The following is a 24211-nucleotide window of genomic DNA, read 5'->3' on the forward strand; positions in this document are numbered from 1 at the left end:
AGAAACTATCATGTACTGTAGAATATTTTCTGTGTCCTGTAAAAATGAAAGCTACTTGCTAATGCTGAGATATACTGTATATTGGTTGTCACTATCTTGAACTTCAGCTTTAGCACTAGATAGGAATTTAAGACTGCAGGCCCCTTAGTTTGATGTGAATTTACATGATTTAGATTCTTTTTCACTGAAATTTGTCAAGGTCAGAGCATCTTGAAATCGTTTTAAAAATCTAAATATGTTCATACAAGAACTGATAGGAGCTCTGGTGATATTGATTGAGGTTTGTATATAATATGCTAAGTGTATCTAATTTTTTATTCTTATTTATGTTTCAACTTTAGACATTAATCACCTCATGGAACTGGCTTGTAACTCACAATTTACCAGTCTCCTAAAGGGGGAGTGGAAAAGGATAGTAATAGCAGTAGCAGTTTAGACCTAGCACACATAAAACAGCTTTTTTAGGCTCAGGGAAACCTTCATGGTTAAAAAATCATAATAATGATTGACATTGTTTGTAAAGCTGTTGACAGGACACCTTGAACTACAAACTGTTTTATAATAGTGGTCTATGGGGAAAATTAGTTTTGGGCCACAGGGGATTTTTGTGTTGCAGAACCATGGTTAGCCACTGGGACAAATTGGCAGCAAGGCTGAGTTGAAGCACCTTATCCAGCTCTCTTAATAGATTCATGATGTTGCCTCCTACTGGCAAACATGTTGAGGCAATTTTAACACGTGCACCACCTAGAGGCAATGAGTGTTTTAGTGCTGCAGATTTTTTTGTCATGCATATTGGTACCACTGGATTGACTCAAACTGCAGTGCCAGGGCTATAGGTCTGAAACTGATCATGTGGCCCTGCCATTAGATGATAAGCTTGGTTTCATGTACTTTACATCAATGACACTGTTTGTCCTTGTTACAATAAATGTTACTTGCAATACAGCATTTGTTCACCATAGATTTTTAAGTGTTTCTTAAATGGTTACTTAAATGGACCACTGACCTACAGAATACACACAATTTAAATAATTTATCCTAATGCTCTTTTTCAATAGTATTATACCTGAACAACTTTTCAAAGCACTGATTAAAATACTGACACTTATGTTTATCAGTATTTGTCCTCATTGTCATTCCGAGTGAATTAATTCCCTTGGTAAGAGGGAATTTTCCCCTCTATTATGCTGCCTTGGCTGAGTTTGAATCACCAAGCTCATCTGTTTTGCCTGAAGTAGTCAAAGCGGGGGAAAAAAACAGCTGTCTAGTCAGTGAAGGGATGCCTTGCCAGTTGAGCTGTGAAATCCACACAAGCAAGCAGGATAATCTCTTCCACCCAGACCAAATATCATGTCCTGGGATGGAAATGCAGATTGTTCCATGTACATAACCTTGACCTAACAGTGTAATTTAATGTGAGATCAGCATAATGTATAATGTAATATCCCAAATCTCATCACATTGGCACTAAAGGTAGATGTTGCTTTTTGTTTGAATGACATTTCTACCAAACAAACAAGCACAAGCACAAGCACAAGTCACAAACAAGATGAGGAATGACTCGTGGATAGTCCTAACACCATTCACATTTGTCCAACATGTTTACTTGTAGAAAATGTTCAGATTTGCTCAGCCTCCAGTAACAACCTTATACTAGCTGGGGAACTTGTGTAGAGTAGACTGGAAGTGAGAGATTGATTGACTTGTATTTCCACTTCCTACTCCAATTTCTCCAACTTGTATTCTCACTGTGATCTGCCATATGACAGCCTCTGTCTGGTTAGGTTATTGTTGTTCTACAGCCCATTTCTACAGACTAGGCAGAGGGAGCATTGCCAGATTCTGTGCTTCCTTGTTTAGCAGATGCTGTGACGATAGCCACATGGCTGTGAGTCCCCAGTCTGAGCAGTTCTTTGCTGCATTTTGAGGGTTCACTGTCCATTTAGTTGTATAATACTAAGCATACACTAGTACAAGCTACTAAAACATGTATTACCAGTTCACTAAATTGTTCTTAGTGGAACTCAGTTGAAGTAGTAGAATTATATGAATATAGCAGATGTCCTTTTCTTCAATTAAAAGATAAAACTGAAGTAATTGTTTTTGGAGCCAAGGAGGGACAATTAAAAGTCAGCACTCCAATCAATAATTTTAAAAACCACAAGCCAGAAATCTTGGTGTAATCATGGACTCAGACCAGAATTTCAACAGCCACATTAAGACAATTACAAAGTCAGCCTACTATCACCTGAAGAATATATCCAGGATTAAAGGACTTAAGTCTCAGCAGGATTTGGAAAAAACTTGTCCATGCATTTATCTTCAGTTGACTTGACTACTGTAACAGTGTCTTTACAGGTCTCCCTAAAAAATCAATTGGACAGCTGCAGCTGATTCAGAACACGGCTGCTCGAGTCCTCACTAAGACCAAGAAAGTGGATCACATCAGTCCAGTTCTGAGGTCATAACGCTGGCTTCCTGTCTGTCAAAGAATTGATTTCAAAATACTGCAGTTGGTTTATAAAGCACTTAATGGTTTAGAGCCAAAGTACATTTCTGATTTTCTGCTACGTTATGAACCATCCAGATCTCTCAGATCTTCTGGGACAGATCTGCTTTCTGTCCCCAGAGTCAAAACTAAACATGGAGAGGCAGCGTTCAGTTTTTATGCACCACATATCTGGAACAAACTCCCAGAAAATTGCAGGTCTGCTGCAACTCTCAGTTCTTTTAAATCAAAGCTGAAGACTTTTCTGTTTGCCGCTGCCTTTTATTAAATCAAATTTGAGGCTTTTGATTAATATCTTACACTGCACTGTAACTTTTACTCTCCTGTTTTATCTTATTTTTAATTTTCTATTTAACTCTTTTTAATTGGATTTAAATGTCTTTTTATATTGCCTTATGTTGCTTTTGCATTTTGTCTTGATACCTTTTATGTTTTATGTGAAGCACTTTGAATTGTCATGTTGTTGAAATGTGCTATACAAATAAACTTGCCTAGCCTTGCCTTTAAAATTTTATTTAGTATGTTTAATCAGGTATAAAGAATTTAGATAAGTCAGAGGCTGTAGTAAATGTTGCAGTAGTATTGGGACTTGGCCTTTAAACCACTAACAAAATGTTCCCCATCAAGAAATGTTTGTCTATTTCCAAGCAACGGACTAGATGTTTACCTGAGCAGATACCACTGTAGGTACAGAGGTCCTGCTTTTAACTGCTATGGACTATTTTGCAATGAGATAGGATGCTTAGGAGATCATTTCTTTCCATAATTGTCTAGATCAGCATAAATCCTCTTGAACAGTTTGAAATCACAACAGCTGCTTAGTGTTTCCCTTAACTTTGAATGAATGTCAGTGATCACATCATGGGAAAGTTGTTTTTTTCCACTTAGACAGATTACCTGAGAGCACACCGTGTCTCTCTCTCACCAGCTGCGACATGTAAAAAGAGAACCGTTGGTTCACATAGACACACACGAGAGCTGCCTGCATGCAGAAACTTGCTCAGAGACATAGTCTCTGCTGCAACCTTGAACTCTCCCTGCCACTGTGATAGCCACCACTTGCCCAGACAGTGGTGAGCTCAGTACCTGAAGGTATCTATGGTAAGGCAATTTAGGCAACCCTTGGAATGAAATGTATTTTTTATTCTACATGTGCAGGAGAATACACATTTTACTTTTCATGTGAAAGTTGCCCTTGTTGGCCTATATTTCAAACTGGGGCAGCAATAGAGAAGAGTGCCCTGTTGCCTTTAAATTAAATACTAAAATGCTGTTCAGATGGTAAACCTCTATGCACAGGAAGTGACAAATCAAAACTCAAAGCTGTACATATAATTTTTTTTACCACTAGGGGGTGGAACTGACACATTATTGACATATTATCACCTTGCAAAGTTAGTGACTAATGTGTAAAATTAACAATCAGTTGCATACTTACACATCCAGTTAAAACATTATCATTCATTTGGAGTCATGTTTCTGGCCACCTGACAAATTTAAGTCCAATATTTACTCTCCTTTTAGCTCTGTTTTGGTCTCCACCTCCTAGAAAAACTATCTGGCTATTTAGTAGCTAGATGTTACACTTTCTTCTAACTTGTCTGTCTGATGTTTGGTGGTGGGAATGTAGCATACAGTGGGGTTTATCAGATCTTGTTTGTTGAAAACAGCTGCCTGCTGCTGGAAACAGGGTTGATGAGAGCGGTGAGACAAAACCTAACAGTAAATGTGCTGTAACTACAACAATGAGATAAAAGAGGCTAAAAAGCTCTGTAGAGCTGCAGAGTTTGGTGATAATTCTCTGTGGGCTCATCACTAAGAGCAAGTCATTTCACATTATTATAATTTGATTCAATGTTGATACTGATTAATGGAACTTTAAGAGAGATATTAAAACTCCCAAACAGCAACAAACATGCACTCACTTTGTTCAGTGTTTTTCCCCATTTCTCCATTTAGTTTTTTTATATATGATAATCACAGATTTGCCTGGGTTTGTAAAAATTGATTTAACATATGCAATTAACTGATGGTATGTTTCATGATTTCTTGGTATTTAGGTTAAATCAGACAGTTACAGCAACATTTGGAACAACAGTGTGCAAAGTTATCTAGTGCAGCTTTAATTTACTGATCTACCTAATTTTTTTGTGACAGTTAAACTCAGTCCAAAGACTTTTCACCAGTCTCCACAGTGTGAAAACAAGTCGTTTTTTAGGCCACAGCTATCCGGGAATCAAGGCAAGCAGTTTAGAATTGAACTGAATTGTTTGTTTTTCATGGATGACAGTATCTAACTAATATCTAAGATATATCACTATCATGTGATGTTTTGTTTTTGTCCTTCTGGGAAATGTCAGGCTAATGATACATTTTTAGAGGTCACATTTTCTGCACCATGGTCCCCAAATGCTCCCCCCACCACACACACTTTTTCCTTGGTTGGAGTCTGTGAGAGCTCTGCAGTGTTTTCTGTGTCCGTCTTTGCCAGCGCCGGTCTACACAGACCTTATTTGGAATGTCAGAACTGATAGGAGTGGGAGTCAAACAAAGCTTCCCACTCATTTATTTTTTCTTCTTACTTTCTAGCTGCAGCAGTCCCTTTTCAAAACGAACTAGCGGAGGATTGTTTCAGTGCATGAGTGCAGATTAGTGTGTTTGCTCGCCTGTCCTAATGTATGTGTGTGTAATTTAAGTGAAAGCTGAGAGAGATGACAAAACTCAACAAGTATACCCTTTTCAACTAGTGGATTTTTCCAAGCTTTCTCCATTGAAGCGGTTTAAAAACACTAAATGTGTTTCCCCTCTCTAAATGCATGAGGCTTATCAAGACCTGGCTGAGTGAAGCAGCATTAGCACAGCATTAACCACTCAGCCCAGGTTTCCCACGGGATATAAAATGGATCCTTGTTTCACTGGGAAATCACAACAGCAATGCTGCTAAAGAGCACTTTGCTGCAAACACATCAGATATTGAGGAATATTGTTTCCTGATTTGGAACTGCAGTCACTGTGCTTGAGAGGGAGCATCAAGGAATTCATAATCCAAATAGCTGAGCAATAGGACATAAAGAGTTCATAAGTACTAAATATGGTACACTTAAATATTATCTCATAAATAGTTACTGCAGATCTGGAATAATGCACACTAGTGGGATGCCTCACATTAGCTAGTGAAGCTAGATGATGGTTTTCTTTTTAGTGGCCAGAGATATGACTGGAATGGCTCAGGACTGTGTTGCTCAACTCAGCAGTGGCACTGTTGGCTCTCACCGTGCTGCAGCTGCATGCTGAAGAGCAGCCAGATGTTTGAGATGGTGAAATGAGCCTAGCGAGCAGGAAACGACTCCGCATGCCATAGGAATCGTCTTTGAAAACAGGAAGGGAACTTGTTCCCTGCTTATGGGCCTTTTCCTGTGGCATGACCGGAGGCAGGCCTTGTGTTTGACAGTTGCTGGGAAAAAGGTACTTGTGGTTGAATGGCAATGGCCTTTTAAGGGTACAAACATTCTAGGACAGCTTTACCCTGTTAAACAAGGGATTTGTTTTCAGAGAAGCTAATATTAACATGTCTACCATCTCATGTTGCCTCATTTTCACATGTTCACCTCTGCACTGGTTGCACTTTTGTGTAATGTGATAGACTAAAAAAAAATAATAATCTATGGAAACTAAAATGTTAGGTTTACCTTCTCTAATGTAATGTTGGGATTTACAATGGTTAAAGGGGCACTTGTGTAGGTGCAATCAATTAATTATCAGAATTATCAAAGATAATCATAAATAATAACTTTAATGAATAAAGTCCTCGGGGCACCACTCTTCTTAAAGAAGAGATAGCTAGCTAAGAGAGGAGAGATAGATAGCTAATTAAATTGATTCAGTCTCATAATATACTAAACGATAAACTTTACCTAAAATTTATTAAATTAATAACTATAACCAAAATTGGAGTTCAGATAGAAGAGGTTAGCAAATTATTCACTCTTGTGCAACATTAAAGAAACCAGCATAATTATACACAAGCAGTTATTCACAGATAATAGAAGCAAGAACATACAATATGAAGTCTAACTCTAAATACACTAAACTACAGAACAAAAGGGTGTATGTGTGTGCACGCGTGTGTGTGTGTGTGGGTGATCCAAGATGGCTGCTTGGATCCAAAATGGCAGCTATTACCGAGGCCGCATGTCACATTAACAAAGAAAGTTAATTTAAAATGGCGGCAAGGCCGTGTATGTTAAAGAGTGTGGCTTTGTTAAAGGGCCAAATTGAAGTGTATGTGTGAACTGTGTAGAATAAACAGTGCCAGGTTAGGAAAGAGGATAGTTAGTTGCATGCAAGACCCTGTGTCTGTGTGAACATCACTGACATCACTTAAAATGAACAAAAAAAAATAAACAAAAAAACCTAGCAGTGAAAACACATCACAACAATAAAACTCTATGAACGAAATCAATACAGATACATTCACAAAAGTAACAGTCCTGTGGTTAGCCATGTACTCTGCTATGCTATGTTATGCCCAGTTATATGTTCGGTGGTTACGCTACCAGTCCGTAAAGGAAGAAGTTGCTTTGAAGTTGCTGTGATCATCAGGCGGTCCTATTTAACCAGGCAGGGAAAAATATTGGTTCCGAATAAAGAAAGTCCGTGCTTTGCAGTCCGTTTGTGCAGATGGAGGACCCAGTCACTCCATCAGATGTTCTCCTCAAAGTTAGCTGGCAGACTGTGTGTGGCAGCTGTTGGGCTAACTAGTTGCAGGAATCTTACGCAGGTCCTAGGGTCGCTGCTGTAAGAGAGAAAGTTCAGTTGTGGTCTGTGTCTGCTCCAGGCTGATCACACGAAGTGGGGTAGAAGAGATCAGTTAGCAGTGAGCTAACCAGGAATCTTAAGGCAAAGGCAGGCCCTCGTGTAGTAGACGTAATTCTTTGTTCTTCTTCAGGGGATCTGTGTAACGCAGACCTCCCCCGAGGTGTGGGCGAGGAGTGAAGAGCGGAGAAAGAGAAAGAACAGTGGCCGCTGACCTCTTTTATTGACCAGGTGACATCACGGATCACAGGTCAGACTGACCAGTGGTAGCTGGAATGCTGAGTTCAATGGCCCTCAGGATTGTGGAATGCTGAGTTCAATGTCTCTCCTTTGTTTACAATACAAAAGAGCATGCAGTCTCCTAATAAAGTCCCACAAATGAATTAATTCAATGGTGGAGTGCCCGTGGTCCCAACAGTAATATATAACTAAACCTAACAACCAGGATTGTTAACTTAAGTATTTTTCTTTCATTTTTTCATGCTCACAGTAACCTCTGGTGTCTGCATGGATTGATCATTTCTTATTCTTAAGCCTTTGCTGTTAAGAATCCTTTAATGTTCTCATTTATGTTAACCTTCTCACATGCTCAAGCAGTTTTCCAGCCTGAAAATTGTTTTTTACCTCCTGCTTCTCACAGCAGACACAGTGCACATATACCAATTTAAAGAAACATGTCATCATGGTAGATACATCATGTCCTTTCATTTTTGGTGCATAGCATGCAGCACTTTAGATGCGGACTGGAATAGCAAGAGCTGATAGAGGGTGTTCCCAGCACATAGGGTGTTGGACCAATGAGAATTTAAGCCTGTGTTACCACTAAATTAAACCCTTTGCACTACAATAGCAGCTTAGCCTATATGCAGTTGGCAAGCAAGAGCTGTATGGTTATCTGTGAGCTCTGGGCTTGTTAACTGGTGGGACGTCTTCTTGTCCATTACTTAACTGAGGACAAAAGTAGCATTTGTCTTTAACAGAAAAATTATGCTGTAGCGAAAGTGTGAGATCAATATGTGGCAGTTAAAGCTGGAAATTATTTTTTAGTTTGCTCAGTGTGTTATGGCCTGTGAATTACATCCTGTAGTTTCCTGCTTTAAATCATTAATTGAAGGGATCCCTTTTACTCTGGAAGCTACAGTGATCTGTGCTGCATGGGATTGCTCCTGAGTCTGGGGAGCCCTCAGTCCTCCTCAGTAAATGTCTCTGTGGTTAAGAATGACATGTAGATGAGAGGCGACAGCAGTGTCAGGAGCTCTGTGAGCCCCACATGGCCATGGGTGATGTGATGTGACGGCTTGTCACTGTGATGGTGGTGACCTGTGGTATGTCTGCAGTGGCGTGTCCTAGCTGGTGCTGCAGTGATGCCTTGACAGAGTCTGCCTACCTCCTCCTCACACACTCACATGCCCCATATTTGTTCTCAGGATCACTTCACTGCTATCCTGCCATCCTGGGAACTGAGGGCCAGAAACCACATCTCTTGAACTCTGTCATTGTACCTGACAGAAGAATATACTCAATGAATATTATGTACAATAGGCCATTCAAACTACCTGGCCAGGTTGAGAATGATTTGTGTTTTAGATCATTAAAAAGGATGCAATACATTTGTGTAAATAAATCAGCTTGACTAATGACTCAAACTATCCAAGAGCAACTTTACATACTTTGTCCACTCACTCCTTCTGCTTCCTTTAGCCTTGGGGATATCACATTAAACTCATCTGCTTGATTCTGAACAAAGGACATGCCAAAGCAAGGACTGATTGGAATGCTGGCTTTTAATCTGTGCAGTTGGATAATGGAGAACTGATATTTGAATGGGAAGTGTCTCCAACGGGATTTTTTGTGTGCAAGCTGCCTTTTATTAAAATAGCAAGTTTCTCCATGGAATGTTGGAGCTGAGCTACATCAACTGTTTAAAAAAAATCTGCCTTCAGTAAACATAATGGATGATTTCTCTTCAAAGGAGCTCTTATCATCTCTTCCCATTTCCCAGAGGCTGCCACAAAGCTGCCTCTCTTTTTTTTTTCCTGCTGCCGCTGCTGCTGCTCATCCTTCTCTCCTGCCTGCTCTCTGGAGGGCAGCCTCAATCTAATACAACTGTGTCAGGAAGTGTGGGGATGCAAAGTGCTGATGAGCCAAAAGTAGCCCACCTCTGCAGTGTGCTGCTTCGTCCCAACACGCACCAGCCTGATTAGGGAAGCACACCATGAACCTATGCTCACATCCCTGTGCAACCTTATGGCACATGCCCTGTAGAATCAGATTAAATATGTTTCTTTTGTTGAGGGAAGATGAGTTTTATTCCAAGTGTTCCGTTTTGAGAAAAAATTAAAAAAACCTAGATTTTATCATTTACTATGTGTAAAAAAGGATCAAGCCTACCGATGTTATCATTTTGTCAGCAACTAATTTATTCACAAAATGTACTGGAAATGTTTTAATTTAATACCAAAAGTAGCTGCCAAGATTTCCAAGAGGCAGCTATCTAATTTGTCTTCCAAACCTTGCTTCAATAGATATCTAGTTCAGTATTTCCTGCAGGATTGTCATAAAAACACAGTATATGCTGGTGCGGCATATTTTTTTAGATTTAAATTCAGTTATAATTGCTTGTTGCTGCCTCAGTGCTCCCCTCAAAGTTATATCATTTTCTTTATTATTAGTGTTATGCATATCTTGTCTTTAAATTAAATCTATGTGAGGCTTAAAGCCAAAAAACAGTTTAAACTAAAAAATCAAAAATGCAAAATTGTCAGTATTGTGTCAGTATTTTCTCTTGTTGGTAGCATCTAATCTTGGTTATCCTGGAACATTTTATTCTTGTTTCATAATATCAAATAGATTATGCACACCTTGCTGTTACCTGAAATGAGCCATAACTTAGTAACAAACACTATAAATTGCCTTGTGACATGTACATACTATATTACAGCAGTCTCAGCCTCACCTTCCTTACCTTTCTTTAAATATTTAAAATTTTCAAGTTATCCAGGATGTTTTATTCAATTTCCCTGGATATAGTATCATGGCTTACAGCTTTAGACAGCTAGTACAAACCCTATAATTAAACTGAGCCCTGCACACTTTCTCAGCATTCTGCAAGCAGATAGCTGAATTTTGTATGACAGCTGATCATTGGCACTGGTCTTCGGGCTCTTATTTCTTATCTGGCAATAAATGTGCTGAAATCCCCTCTTGCAATAGTATGCAACCTGCAGAACCACATAAATATTATGTCTCCCTAGGAACACAATAGTCGTATTTATTCCTTTATTTTGGGACTGTTTTTTCCATGTCAAATGCCGAGAGGAAGGTTTTTAACTCTCACAGGAGCAGATTGCAACATGTTTCAGGGCTCTGGTGAATAGATTAAAGGCTGGTGAGCTCGATCTTTTGTTGAGCCACATTCTCATACTCAAACACACACACACAGACACAAAACCTTCGAACACTCTCAAATCTATACCCTTCAAGCATGCATGGCTCTGAGGGCTGTGCCACTGGACTGACAGATGGTACCAGGAGGCCTGGTGTTGCATCCCTGTGAAGGCTCACCCAGAGCCCCATCCACAGTGCTCAGCATCACCACACTGCTCAGCTTGACACACAAGCTACCAGCCTTCCAGCTCCTAGGAATAGATAGTCTCTGTTGACATGGCCAAGGTCATGTTCCTCACTGCCACAATCAAAGGGCATCAATAAGCAGTGCTGAAAAAGTTATGTTCAAAAATGAAATCCACTCTTGATTCACTTGTTAAAATTGTTTCCTGGGAAATTGTGTCCACAAGTAGTTCAATTAAAGAACATAGGATGGATGGATGCCAAAAGTTGCACCTTGTTAAAAGCGGAAGTTAGATGAGCGATTATCCACTTTGTAGCAAAAGATATTATTTTGTTAGCCTTGGTTTTGTATTAATAAAATCCTTAAATGAATGTTCTGCTCACTACTAAACTTGACGTTGACATTGGATGAATTACTTTTTGTCAACACAGAAAATGAATGTAAGCAGTTATGCTTTCATCTCTAAGATGATCAGTATAAAATACATAGGTTGGAGCCTCTCATGCAGCAGGAGTCACTTTCAAAGTGATTCAGAGCTTCTAAGCTCATTAAATGTTAATCAAAAAATCTATTTTCAGATCACTTGGAGGAGATTTGTCATGAGGATTTCAGGCCAGCTAGGAGGCCACTTCTTCTGAGTACTGAGCGCTGAGTGAACAGGATGGTCCTTTATTTTTTGGAGATGTTTTTTTTTTTTTACCCAGAGGTAGTATCAGGATGCACACATGACAGTGATCTAACCTTGACAAAATCTTGACTACACAAAGTCTTGAGAAGCTTTGTGAATTTTGAACTAAGAACTGCTCTTGTCTAGAGTCCATTTTTAAATGGCACAGAGGCAGCAGTGAGGCAACCCTGTCTCACAATGGCTTTTTGCAACACATCCACAGTCCTTTCCATTATTCATGATGTGTTTTCTCAGACAGTGCCTTGAACCATGAGGAGCACTCCTGTCTGTCTTCTCCAGAAAAGAGCCCTGTGGAACAAGAGAAAGTGTGCATGAGCTGCACACACTAGAAGGCCTGTTTTCATCTGCATTTGGAGAAAAACAGATGTCCAGTAGTATGTGGCAAGGCACAATGTTTAATAGTCTGGATCTGGCAAAAGGGAGCTGGTTAATGAGTAAAACTGTAGATGAACGTATGGAACATTTCCAAGTTAAAATTGTATGTGTGTCGCTAATTCTCTGAATGAACTTGGCATCATCAAGCCAGACTGTCATTACATCATCTGACAAGATTTCTGTGTATCTAGTCTCTGTTAAGAACTTCTCTATTGAAGTTTACTTTTGTGGCAAAATATATTTAACTTTAAAATTGTAATTGCTTTTCTTTTGCAAGTATTTCTACTTTTTGAATTGAAATTTGAATATACAAAAGGTTAACTGAGCTAATATTTTATTTAAAAATACATGAATGCTTAATTACACACATACAGGACCATACTACTTATTTTTTGGCCCATTAAGAACAAATATTCTGCATTTTACATTAGTAGTTAATTAACTAACTATTGTAAACCTGAATAGTTTTATAATAATTTCTTGCTCTCCATTTATTTCCATTACTTCCAGTATTTGAGTACTCAAACTTGAGTCAGGTAATACATAACATTTTGTCACCTTTATTTAGTTTGTTAAAATATAATTATTGCCATGTTACCATTATAATACAGTTGCATACAGTTTGGTTGGTGCATTCAAAAACATTCTGACATGACATTTGAGAGTCACATGCAAGCAATGACCAAATTAATCAGATGCTTTTCACAACACAAGTGTTAGATTATTGTTTGTCTACTGTGTTTGATTTTCTGACAACACAGATAGTGAATTTTTATTTTAATTTTCAGATGGTAAGGGGTCTACAAATTGAAAAAAAAAACCTCTTGACACTAGTCACATGCACCTCAGTGCTCTTTTTGTCTTTGACTGAACGTGATGGGTTTTTCTTCTGCCTTCACACTGGTCGTTGTCATTGAGCTCAAGCAAGTTTCAAGTGTTTGCAAGTTGATTTTTCTACTGTACTAAAATAAACCAAATGGTTACCTGGATATCTATCTATTTGCAATGATGCTTTTGAAAATGGGCTGCACTTTACAACACCACCACCATCAACATAATCATTATCATCCATCCACATCCATTCAATATGTTGAAACGCACACACCCTTACTAGCTTCAATAAAGGAGGCTTGGTGAGTCACAGAGACATTTGTGCCTTGATTAAAATGTGAGGACGTATTTCTGAGCAATTGTTAAGCGCATTAGCAGAAGTAATACAGACACGAACAGAGTAGAAATGTAATGAACTGCAGGATTCTCTCCAAACCCTCAGGCTATGAATCATCTTAATATAATGTGTGCCAGCAGGTGGAAATGACTCAAATTTGTTCCCACAGTGAAATATGCAACACACTGATACTCCTCTCCAGTGCTCAGGTTGGTGTACAATCAGAGCCATTTTGTTTCCATGCAGGCACCACATTAAAAGATGGTCAGATAATCGGTCATTTTTATGTGTATACAGCAGTGTGCCTGATATTGCCACTAGATAGACAATTTCTTTCTCAGTGAATTGTTGTTGAATCGACTCATAGGCTCGAGTGAAGGAGCAAACACTGTTTTGTTTATATGACAATATCTGTTCCTAAAAATATAAATAATAGTTTTTGCTATGATAACATGCACAATTTTTTTAGGGTTTTTAATGCTTCAGTTTTATAGAGTGTTACTGAGTGGTTAGAGTTGTGAGTCATGGCTATGTGCTTATTAGCTTAAATGAAGACATGGGGACAGGACAAAAGGAAGTCAGATATCTGCACCAGCATGTTAAGCAGAATCCAAGCCACAAAGGAGAAACTCTGCTATCTAACAAAGCACAATGGAAGAAAATATAATGTATGCAAATGAGGGAAACAAAGACCCTTTTCTTCTCTCTGCGGTCTGTCAGCTGTATCAGATTCCTAGCTATCTTCTCAGCCAATCCACTGCGCTCAAACTACATTTTATAAAAACATTTTTCTAAATGCTGCAGCAGCGTTTGCCTCGTTGCTGCATTGCAAGTGTAAAAATAAAATTATATATGAAAGCTTTGTATTTGTTATCTGAATGTATCTGCTTGATCTTTCAAAGTGATGTGACTGGGTGTTTTATGTCCAAATAAAGCATTTGAGACGTCATCACGGTTGTAAAATCAAACGGTATTCTACTGAATGAAAACATTAAATTTCACAAGTTGGTCAAGTGTACAGCATCTACAGGCCTTGGAGCAAATTGTGAAATTGTATTACTTTACATGGTGATACTTTGAGCTGGATGTAGAATTGAATGCACCCATACTCAGAACTATCACCATGATTTAAATGGGCTCACAAGACAGCTTTTGAATCAAGTGGAATAATTAAAGTCTTGTTATGAAAATGTTTTCTTTAGGGTTAGTCTTCTATTAAAAATTGAACTCCATTACCATGGAGGTCTTTTTTTTGAAAAACACTTACCTGGTAAATAACATTTATGAAATGAAGGTGAGGTGAAGGTACTAAGTCAATTGAAGTCTCTTCTTTCTATTTTCTAAGTGTTTTTTAAATTCCATTCTGTTGTGTTTTGCAGCTTCAAGGATCTTTGCGAAGGAAGATCGAGGGACATGCACCAGGACATGCACCAAAGCAGAATGGGCTCTCCTGTGGTTTCTCTGGATCAGAATTTAAGCGGGTCCGTGTGGATACCAGTGGTCTGGGACATGGGCCCTGTAACCATAACTTAACCCAGTCTCATTCTCTGCAAGGGTCCTCAACCATGGGCATGCAGAGGAAGAATTACATGATGCCACATGGAGTGGGGTCAGACATATTCAACATGACCCTGAAAGAAATGAAAAAAGAGCCCACTGAGATCCAGTCTTGTGGCCAGACAAACACAGAGATGATTTTTGACTTCAAAGATGAAGGTGGTGGTCAGATTGACCCAGAGCTCCAGGATCTTTTTGATGAGCTGACAAAGACAGTGCCAACGCTGAATGACCTGGAGTTTGAGAAGATTCTGAAGCAGGATGATTCATTCGGTTTGGATCTAGGTCGGCCAAGCTCAGCAGGAGCAGCTGCCAGTTTGTGTTCTCCATTGGAGAAGCAGATAAAGATGGAGCACTCCCCAGATTTTGGCCAGGTTCATGGTGGCTCACCCCAGCTTCGACCAGCCTCAGCAGGACCCTCTTTCACACTGACCAGCACTTCTTCTACCACCACGTCACAGAAAGCTAACACTCAGACAGGGCACCCCAGAGGCATGCCCTGCTGGCCAGAAATATCCCACGCAGAGCAGCTGAAGCAGATGGCAGCAAACCAGCAACAGCCGAGCTCTCTGCTCCATCACCACCACCATACACCACCTGCAGGATTGATCAGCTGGGCTCCTGCCATGAGCACCCACTCCTCCACCAGCGCCTTCCCCCAGGACAAGGTCTCCAGCCCGGCTCAGCTTACCCCGCAGAGGATTGGCTCCCAGAGTAAAGGGATCAACAACTGCCTCTTCAAGTCAAATGGCCACAATGGCTCCCATCATTTGGACATGAAGGTTCTCAGCACCAAACCTACATTGCACTTCAGCCCCAAAACACCCCATTCTGCCAACCAGCCGATGCCTATCATGACAAGCTCAGTAAACAAGACTTCAGCCCAGCAGCAGCAGCAACAGTCACCATCGACCAGCCAGAATCCGCCACATTCAGCTCTCCATTTCCAGAACCAACAGATCTCCACATCAGGGGCTCTTTGTCTGCAACCCAAGTCTGTTCCCGCAGGGCTCCCATTCAAACTGTCACAACAGCGACAGGTAAGGGCTCTGTCCAAAATTCCTTCACTCAGGATTGGTCTTAGGTGAAAACCTTGTATCTCCAAATGTGTCAGGAATTAGAACAAAATAGCTTTGAGCTTAGTTTGATGACTGAGCAGTTTTGACCATATCCAAAGGGCTTTGAATGGCTTTTTGTGTTTTTACAAGCTTGAGTCTTTTTACAACTATACTGTAGAGGAGCATTGAATCCAACTATACTCCCCAAAATTGTAATTAAAAGGTCTTCATGTGACACATATCTACCATCATGTATGTGATTATGACATGTATGAGTCAGCTCAATGACATTGGAGTTACAAGGTTTTCACACAACAACATGTGTCTACAGTATATACTATCATGTGATAGCAAAAATGCAACACAGCTAGTGCAATGAAATTATGAGGCCTGTGTTTAGTTAATGGGCAATAACCATAATGTCCTAATAAAGTACCATGACTTAAATGTACAAATTTGAATTACAAACAGTGTAACCTATAGAGTTAGAAGCTGACAGTATTTTCTGTTCGGTAACCCAGATGTTATTTTTCTTGTATGATTTGTATGACTGGCTTGTGTATTTTATTACACTCTATATACAAAGTAAATAATAGCATTTTTCTGCTGAGGTATAGTAATATGATACACAGCAGTCAAACTGACTCTCTTTAGTCTTCCTCATCAGTCGTTTTCCTCAGTTTGCTCACAGCAGCCAACCTGCTGTCTGAAACAGCAATAGTGCAATACTGTTTGTTTTGGGACTTTATTGTCATTGTTCTAGCTGCTGTCTGTGTCTTTGCTGTTGACTCCCTTGAATATGTATTTCCCCTCAAAGTGTTTTGACGATGACACAGATTGCCAGAGCATGGTAGATTAACATGCAGGACTTCTAATTTCTCTGCTTGTCATGGTGGCTCCCCGTCAGGGCACAGATATGCACAGCGGGATTTGCTAATTGGCGGTTGTTAGCTACAAGGGACAAGTGGTGGAAAATGACAATAATCCGCTTAGCCTGGTGCCGGAGGTTGAATCACTGATTTGTTATGATTGGGGAGATTTAGACCGTCCCCTCTTTCATTTTTGCACTAACAGAATCTGTAGCTGTCTTTGTGTGAAATGATAATGCGAGCCAAACAAGAGAGCTCTTATAACCTCTACCGATCAAGGTAAGTACTTGAGTGACTGGGAGAGGGAGGGAGGGCGTTATACAGACATGGAAGTAAACAAGGTAGGATGACAAATACATCATCACATATGGGTAAAACAGAACCAGTTTTACCACTATACCAGAGAGCCATTTACACTCTAAACAGAACTGCGTTGACAGAACATATGGTTGTGCATGTTCATGGGTTGTCTTAAAACGTCCTTAAAGTCCCTTTAAAATAGTCATTATCAGAAGCTCTATGAATGTATAAGGCAGAAATATACAAAATCTTTAAACTTAGTGAATAATCTAAATAAGCCAACAAATATTTTTCAGGACTCCAAATGACCCCATTTCATAACGTGTCAAATATTGACACAATACATTAAATAAAATTGTTATCAAAAGTAAAAGTACTGGTTATGTCATAATTAGCATTAGCATTATTATTTGTATTACTGTTAGCAATAGTGATAATTACTAATAATATTTCTGTGTTTCTAAACTTAATGTAGCATGTTTTAAAACATAAATTATAAGCAATAAAAAATTATACATCATTAAAAATTACAGTTGTGAGAAAGAAGGGGAAGAGAGTTAGAAGAGCTGGATATCAAATAATGAAAAGCCCTAAATGGATTTTGATAAATTATTAAAAAAGCAAAGTTTTCAAAGCCCAGAGCTACTGAAAGTAAAAGCTCAGTCACCTCTGGTCTTTAAAATGCTGAGGACATGCAGCTGTGTTCATAAGGGGTAAAGGTTTGGTGAGACAACTTTCCCAAGGTCATTGTGTTTTAATGTGCAGTTTGTTTGAACAAATAAAATATGCAAACATTAAGCTATAATAACGGATATGATAGCGTAGGAATTGTGGAGAAGAAAAAGAGCCACCTTATAATTTTCGAATAAGTGTTTAAAAAAGACTGATAATGGTGTTCATCTTTTGTAGTCAGCATGGACAGGGTTAAAAGTCCAGCTAATGAGGAAGGGACAGCTCACAGAGAGGAGCAAAAAGAGTGGAGTCTCTTTCCAGAGTGAATTGAATTAGTAATGCCAGAGCAATAACGGTCCTGAAAGAGTGCCCTGATCCTCTGTGTAACACTAACAACTAGCAGTGGGCTTCCACCCACTGAGTGAAGCTGAAGACATTTTTTTAAAACAGCCAGAGATGTGAGCTTTGGTGCTTTTTTGAGTCAAACATGTCAAAATTCAAATCCACGGCTCAGTAACTCTCTCAGGTCACACACAAAAATATCTCACTTACTTATAAGTATGAATACATTTTCTGGCTGGATACAGTAGAGGACACCAATGCCTATGAGTTACTGTGGTTGGTGGGCAATGCTATTTCAAGGACAAAATTTCATGTTGCTAGTGTGTAGCTGTGTTGTGTATTTAAGCTAAAGAAAGAAAAAAATGACTTTTTGGGGGTTCCATGACAGTGTAAATAGCAAAAAGAAAGACAATCCTGGTGTATTAAAAATTATTACAGGTCTTTGTTATTTAGTATGTCTAAAATAAAATTGATTCCTAATTTTTGCCACTGTTTGCCAATTTTCAAAAAATCTGTATGGAATTTTCTAGTAACTAAATGCCAGACTATCATCCATACAGGTGCATAAAAGGAAATATTGAAACTAAATGGGGTTTCTATCACAAACTGAGGTGTGTTTGAGCTATTCATTCATCTCTTAATTTAAGTTAGCAAGATATTCATTTTCACAATGGGAATTGGACCTGCTATTCTGAAAGGCCTCCTTGATAGAATTATACATTTCATTTAGCTGTTTAGTTATATAATTTAAGCATCTAATGATTCTGATCAAGTCCAGTTATCAAAAAAGTTTTTTATAGTGTTACACTTCTATATGTTTGTATTTTTAATTATATCTGAACATTTACTTTCAGATTTACATTTACAACATTTGGCAGACAGTCTTATCTAGAGTGACTTATATTTCTGCTCAGCATAAGACAACACTGTTAGATCAAGTGCAGACAGACGTTTGGCAGCATTTCTTCATGCCAGCGATTAGCTTCAGCTAATACCGATTTTAATTTAAATACTACACGAGAGCTTGCACTTTGCTTTCTGCAGAATAGAGTACTCGCCTTATTGAAAATGCAGAAACAAATTATAACTGCAGCTTAAGATAAAGGTTTGCCTGCAGTAAATATTGACTCCTCAACTTTGTTGATGATCTTGTGGCACCACATCCCTCAGTTAGGAGGCCACAAGGGTTGAGCTGTGAAGGGAGTACTTGTTTCCTGGGAAAGGGAGCTGCAGCCAAGTCCAGATGCCGAGGCGCTCCCCAGGGACAGCGTCATGAGTCCAGACTGGAGGAAGTGCAGTGTGAGAGCCGGCAAGGCTGGGCCTGGATCACTGTCAGCTGCCTGCACTGCCGCAGGATGGGAGACTAAATCACTCCACTCCTTCTCTGAGGCCTGAGCCACATGTGGTATTCATTTACTACAAGCTTGTGAAGAATGAGAGGGGGAAAAAACATGGAAAACAGCTTTATGACACATCAGGATGACAGAGAGGATTACTCAGTTGTACATGCTAAAACACCCCTCATTGGGTTTTTCTTCAAGCCCTCTCCAGTGTACCTCTGCAGGGAAAATGTCTGTGATGGTCACAGTTTCTCACAGTCTCGATAACTGGATACAGTGAATCAAAGCCAGTGACTCTGACGCTTTCTAGAGTAACAGGAGAAACCACTGTTTTGATGTTTTAGTCCCTGTGTAACCTCATTGCCATGCTTGGTTTGCTGTGTGGGTTGGTTTGCTTCTCTGTTGGCAGAGAAGGCGAATATTAGCTTGTGAAATGGCTTGTGACTCCTGATGAGTTTCTACTTCCCTCATTCTCTGATCCTGTCTCGTTAGTTCTTCAAATTTCAGCCCCAATCATTATAATTCACACACACACACACACACACACACACACACACACACACACACACACACACACACACACACAATATACATACTTCCCTCTCTTTTTTTCTGTTTTTCTCTTGGGGACCACAAAGTCACCACCCTGTAGAGATTCATCCTCCGCAAAGACTCTGTCCTCTAAGTAATAGCTTCTGCTAAATGCACTGTTGGATTTGTAATCCATTTCACCCTGGGAAACATTTTAAGTCAACACAATGACTGACACTGTATACACAGCGCGTGTTGACTTGGATTTGGTGCACGTTAACCTCTTTCATGACAAATGCTTGTACTTGGTTAAAGCTTGAGCATAGTGAGAGTGTCTTTGTGTCCACAAGAAAGACAGGTTTTACTTGGAACACTTGAATGGTCTGCACAGCTGCCTAAGAAAGCTTAAACAATATGCATTACAAGGATATATAACATCTAACACCCATGATGGTGAAAGCTTATCTGCAAAAGCATAGGTTCAGGACAAGACTTCAAACAATAAGCTGGTTTGGATATCTCAGTTTCATTTGAGTGCTGCCGACTACACCATTTTAATCAGTGTGATAGTGTCAGGAGCCAAATGGGTTTCTAGTGGATGAAATGCCTCCTTGCCAAACACAACACAGTGATCAGTAAAGGAGAGCTTATTAAATGGAGGTAGTCATGGTGCTGGCGCTTAACTCCCCACTGGCACACATTTCCTGCTGTCTCAGGGATTCTTTCCACTCTCTTTAGACACAATTATCAAGGGAGAAGCAGGCCTTGAGGAGGGCTCACACTCCCCCTTCCAAAAAAAGCCTCTCTCCAAGTCTCCCTTTTTCATCTGCAGAGGGAGTAGCCTTGACCACATTCTGGAGGTTGAATAGCATCTTTGAAACAGATCTATGATGTCTTGTAGAGTTTTGCCCTCTAGTGGTCAACTCCTATTATTGTATTGTTTTGGCTTTGTGTTTTTCTACAACAGCTTTCACAGCACTTTCACAGTTCCAATTCTCATTTATCAGAGAAGAGGCAAAAAGACATATTTAAAAATTAAAAAGTCGCACCACTGACACTAATGTAAAGCCATCATCTGTCTCTTCTTCTAAGGGTGTTCCACCTGGTCCGAGGCTGCCCACCAATGGAAGCTTAGGAGTCATGGCAGCCCAGTCGCAGCCACGGCCCCCAGCACCCAACAACCAGCAGAAAGGCCCAGCCAAAACTCAGGCCATGCAGAGACAGCTTAATCAACAGCACACCATTAGCAATTCAGTAAGCAACATCTTACATCTTACATTCTTCCACCAATTAATTTGGTAGAAATGATTAATGTGAGTATTCACAATTTTGTCGATCCTTTTCAGGACAAAGACAATACACATGATCAGTTCAGTCGTCATCTCACAAGACCGCCACCTGATTACAAGCAGTCGAGAAGTATGGGGGGAGTTCAGCAAGGAAACATATTCACAGGTACCGTACATTTCTGATAAGTCAGAAATGCTTTAAATGCTTACAAGTGACCATAATTGTAATCAGTTTTTCTTGGTATCTCTTTAGGTCAAAACTCCTCCCAGTCTTCCACCAATGGCCCTGAGAATGACCTACAGTCCCTGTCTTGTCACCTCCCAAGTGGGTCTGGGTCAAAGATGAGTCCTTCGTCATCAGACCGCAGATTTGGTATCGGGACTGACTGTCATCCAAGTTCTTGTATTGGCCAATTCCAGCAACATAACAACCAGAATCGAATTGGACTAAATCAAAATAAAGCCAGGTTCTTGGGGCCAAACACGCATGGAAATTCTTTTGGGATGAACAATGTAGCAGGTGTACAACACCCGAGAACGACAGCTGACCTGCATTCCTCGGGGGTTCCAGGACAGGGTCTTGGAGGCTTGATGAAAAATGTCAACATGGGCTGGGGCTCAGCCAACAAGCAAGTGACAACTGGACTCAGTGTTAGGCAGCTACCCAATCCACTACAGTCCCAGGGTACGCAGCTGGACATGCCAAACCATCTGTATCAACAGAGGCACATTGGCCCCCCAAACCAGGTAACGCCGGACATCGGGATGCACCCTTCGATAAGAGACACAGGCCCAAGACCAAGCCAGCCAATGATGGGATCTCCATCAGCAGTGGGAAACCTGAACCAGGCCTCTCCTGAACAGAGGGTACCAGCAGGCAACTTTGCAGAGCCCAGCCCCAGCTCTAGTAGCTACCAGAATAACCGGGCCAACCGTCTGACCTTTGACTTCCTCCCAGAGGGAGACAACACAGTTCCAGGGATCAACACAGACTCAGACTTCATAGACTCTCTGCTCAAGTCTGGCTCTGGGAATGATGATTGGATGAAAGATATCAATTTGGATGAGATTCTGGGCAGTCACTCGTGAATTTGGGTCACAGATTGTTAAAAATTAACCCGTAGCTCAAATTATAGAGGTTATGGATGTAAGATGTAAGGGGTAACATTTTTTAAATAATGCTGAAATGGAATTTTATAAACTCATATCATTTGTTATCCAAGTATACTGTATTGTTTTGTATTGTATTTACTGTGAAAGGAATTTGTGTTCTGTACTTAGTACTCGGCATATTTTATTCCTTGTGTATTGGCCAAGAAACTGCTCTTCTTTGCAGTCACTGTTTTTGTGGTCTGTTTGTCATACTCATGCTGTAGTTCTGTTATATAGGATAAAATACCAAATTCACACTGTGAAAAGAAAACATTGCTGTGTTGCTTTCAAGTTCATCTTGGTATTCCAAGTTAAGTTTCAAAATCTGCATCCAATATTTAGCATGATATGGTATTTACATTCAGATGTTTTGCTACCATACACACAGAGAATCTTGCCACAACAGATGTTTTCTTACTTAGTGTTCAAGCTTTTTCATCTGTGGTAGTTTTTGATGCAATTTAAATAATGTAACCATTAGTTTTTTTTCATGTCATATTTAATAATTATTGGGATAGTAATGAGACATTATAATACATGTAATTAATAAAATTGATTTGAATAAATTAATAAATTGTTCATTTTCTTCTTTACTAGATGTTTTGGTTTGCAATCTAAAGCCAAGACAGAACTCATTTATAGAAAAGTGTGTCCTCTGTGGCTTATACTATATCATTAAAATATAGTAATTGTATTAGCATGATATAATCTTCCAAATCCAGACATATAGACTATGCTTCCTGGCAGTAAGGCCCTTATTGCAATTTCCAAAAAATGAAAGGGATACTCAAAGATTTCAGCTGATTGCAGTTAACAACATTAGGCTGCATTTATTTTGTATATGAACTGTTTTAAAAAGTCTCATCAGTTGTTTATATTACAATATATTTATTCTAACATATCACTAAAATACAAATAGCATATTCTACATTTAAATGTGTTCAATGTGAACAATTATGCACTATCTTGTTATTTTGGAGTTGTAGGTGGGATATAATCCCCTATTCATCACTGCCTAATGTGTTTGAATTTCAGTATAACAAAGGTCTCCAATCCAATGGCTCTCTCAAAGGATGACAAATAGACACAGTACATCTGGAAATGTGTTGAAGATGTCTGAGTAACAGCACACTGTAAATACTACAAATCAAAATTTGGTCCATTCCATGCCCTGTCAAAATCATTTATATGTTTTATTTATTTAAGTGCACTGAATAACTCCAAAATGTATGAATTGATCTTTCTCTTTTTATGTAAAATATCTTAAGATGCAGTACAAAGAACTGTACTGCCATGTGTTGTTCAGATATGATCACCTTACCCCATGCAACATGCAATAATCTCCACATTTAAGAGTAGGCTTAAGACTTTCCTCTTTGATAGAGCTTATAGTTAGGGCTGGCTTGGGTGAGTCCTGAACCATCCAGTTATGCTGCTATAGGCCTAGACTGCCAGGAGACTTCCCATGATGCCCTGAGCTCTTCTCTCCACCTCTTCCTCTACATCTGTATGCATTTTTATCCCATTACTGCATGTTACTAACTTGACATCTTCTCTCTCCCGTAGTTCTGTGCTTTCTCGTTTCTCTCCTCTCTCCTTCTGTCGCTTTCAGCAGGTATTTCTGCCTCCAGAGCTGCAGAAACTGGATCTGTGGTTGTGGGCCGCCTGCTGCGCCTGTGTTCCTGCTCGACAACTGCTACTACAGTTGTTGTCCTTGTTACTATTATTGTCATTATTATTCCTATGACTATCATTCTGATTATTATTACTTTATTAATATTAATATTAATACCCCCCCCTCCTCGCTCTCTCTCTCAACCCAACACAGCAGCGGCGGATGGCCGCCCACCCTGAGTCTGGTTCTGTCCAAGGTTTCTGCCTCTCAAAGTTTTTTCTTGCCACTGTTGTCATATGCTTGCTCATGGTGGGGATTTGTTGGGTCTCTGTAAATAATATTATAAAGAGTACGGTC

General features: G+C 39.6%; 1 protein-coding gene across 1 annotated transcript in view; it reads left to right on the forward strand.

The window, feature by feature from the left end:
• Positions 1-22809, forward strand: part of zmp:0000001236 (mastermind-like protein 2) — a 38076-nt gene extending 15267 nt beyond the window's left edge. Inside the window, exons 2-5 of the mRNA XM_044202861.1 lie at positions 14509-15726; positions 20891-21052; positions 21145-21253; positions 21341-22809. Coding sequence (XP_044058796.1) covers positions 14509-15726; positions 20891-21052; positions 21145-21253; positions 21341-22176 — 2325 coding nt within the window. The 3' untranslated portion in view covers positions 22177-22809. The remainder of the gene's footprint in view (positions 1-14508; positions 15727-20890; positions 21053-21144; positions 21254-21340) is intronic.
• Positions 22810-24211: the final 1402 nt, after the last annotated feature.

This window comes from Siniperca chuatsi, linkage group LG7, assembly GCF_020085105.1.
Source record: "Siniperca chuatsi isolate FFG_IHB_CAS linkage group LG7, ASM2008510v1, whole genome shotgun sequence".
In the NCBI taxonomy this organism is placed as follows: Eukaryota; Metazoa; Chordata; class Actinopteri; order Centrarchiformes; family Sinipercidae; genus Siniperca; species Siniperca chuatsi.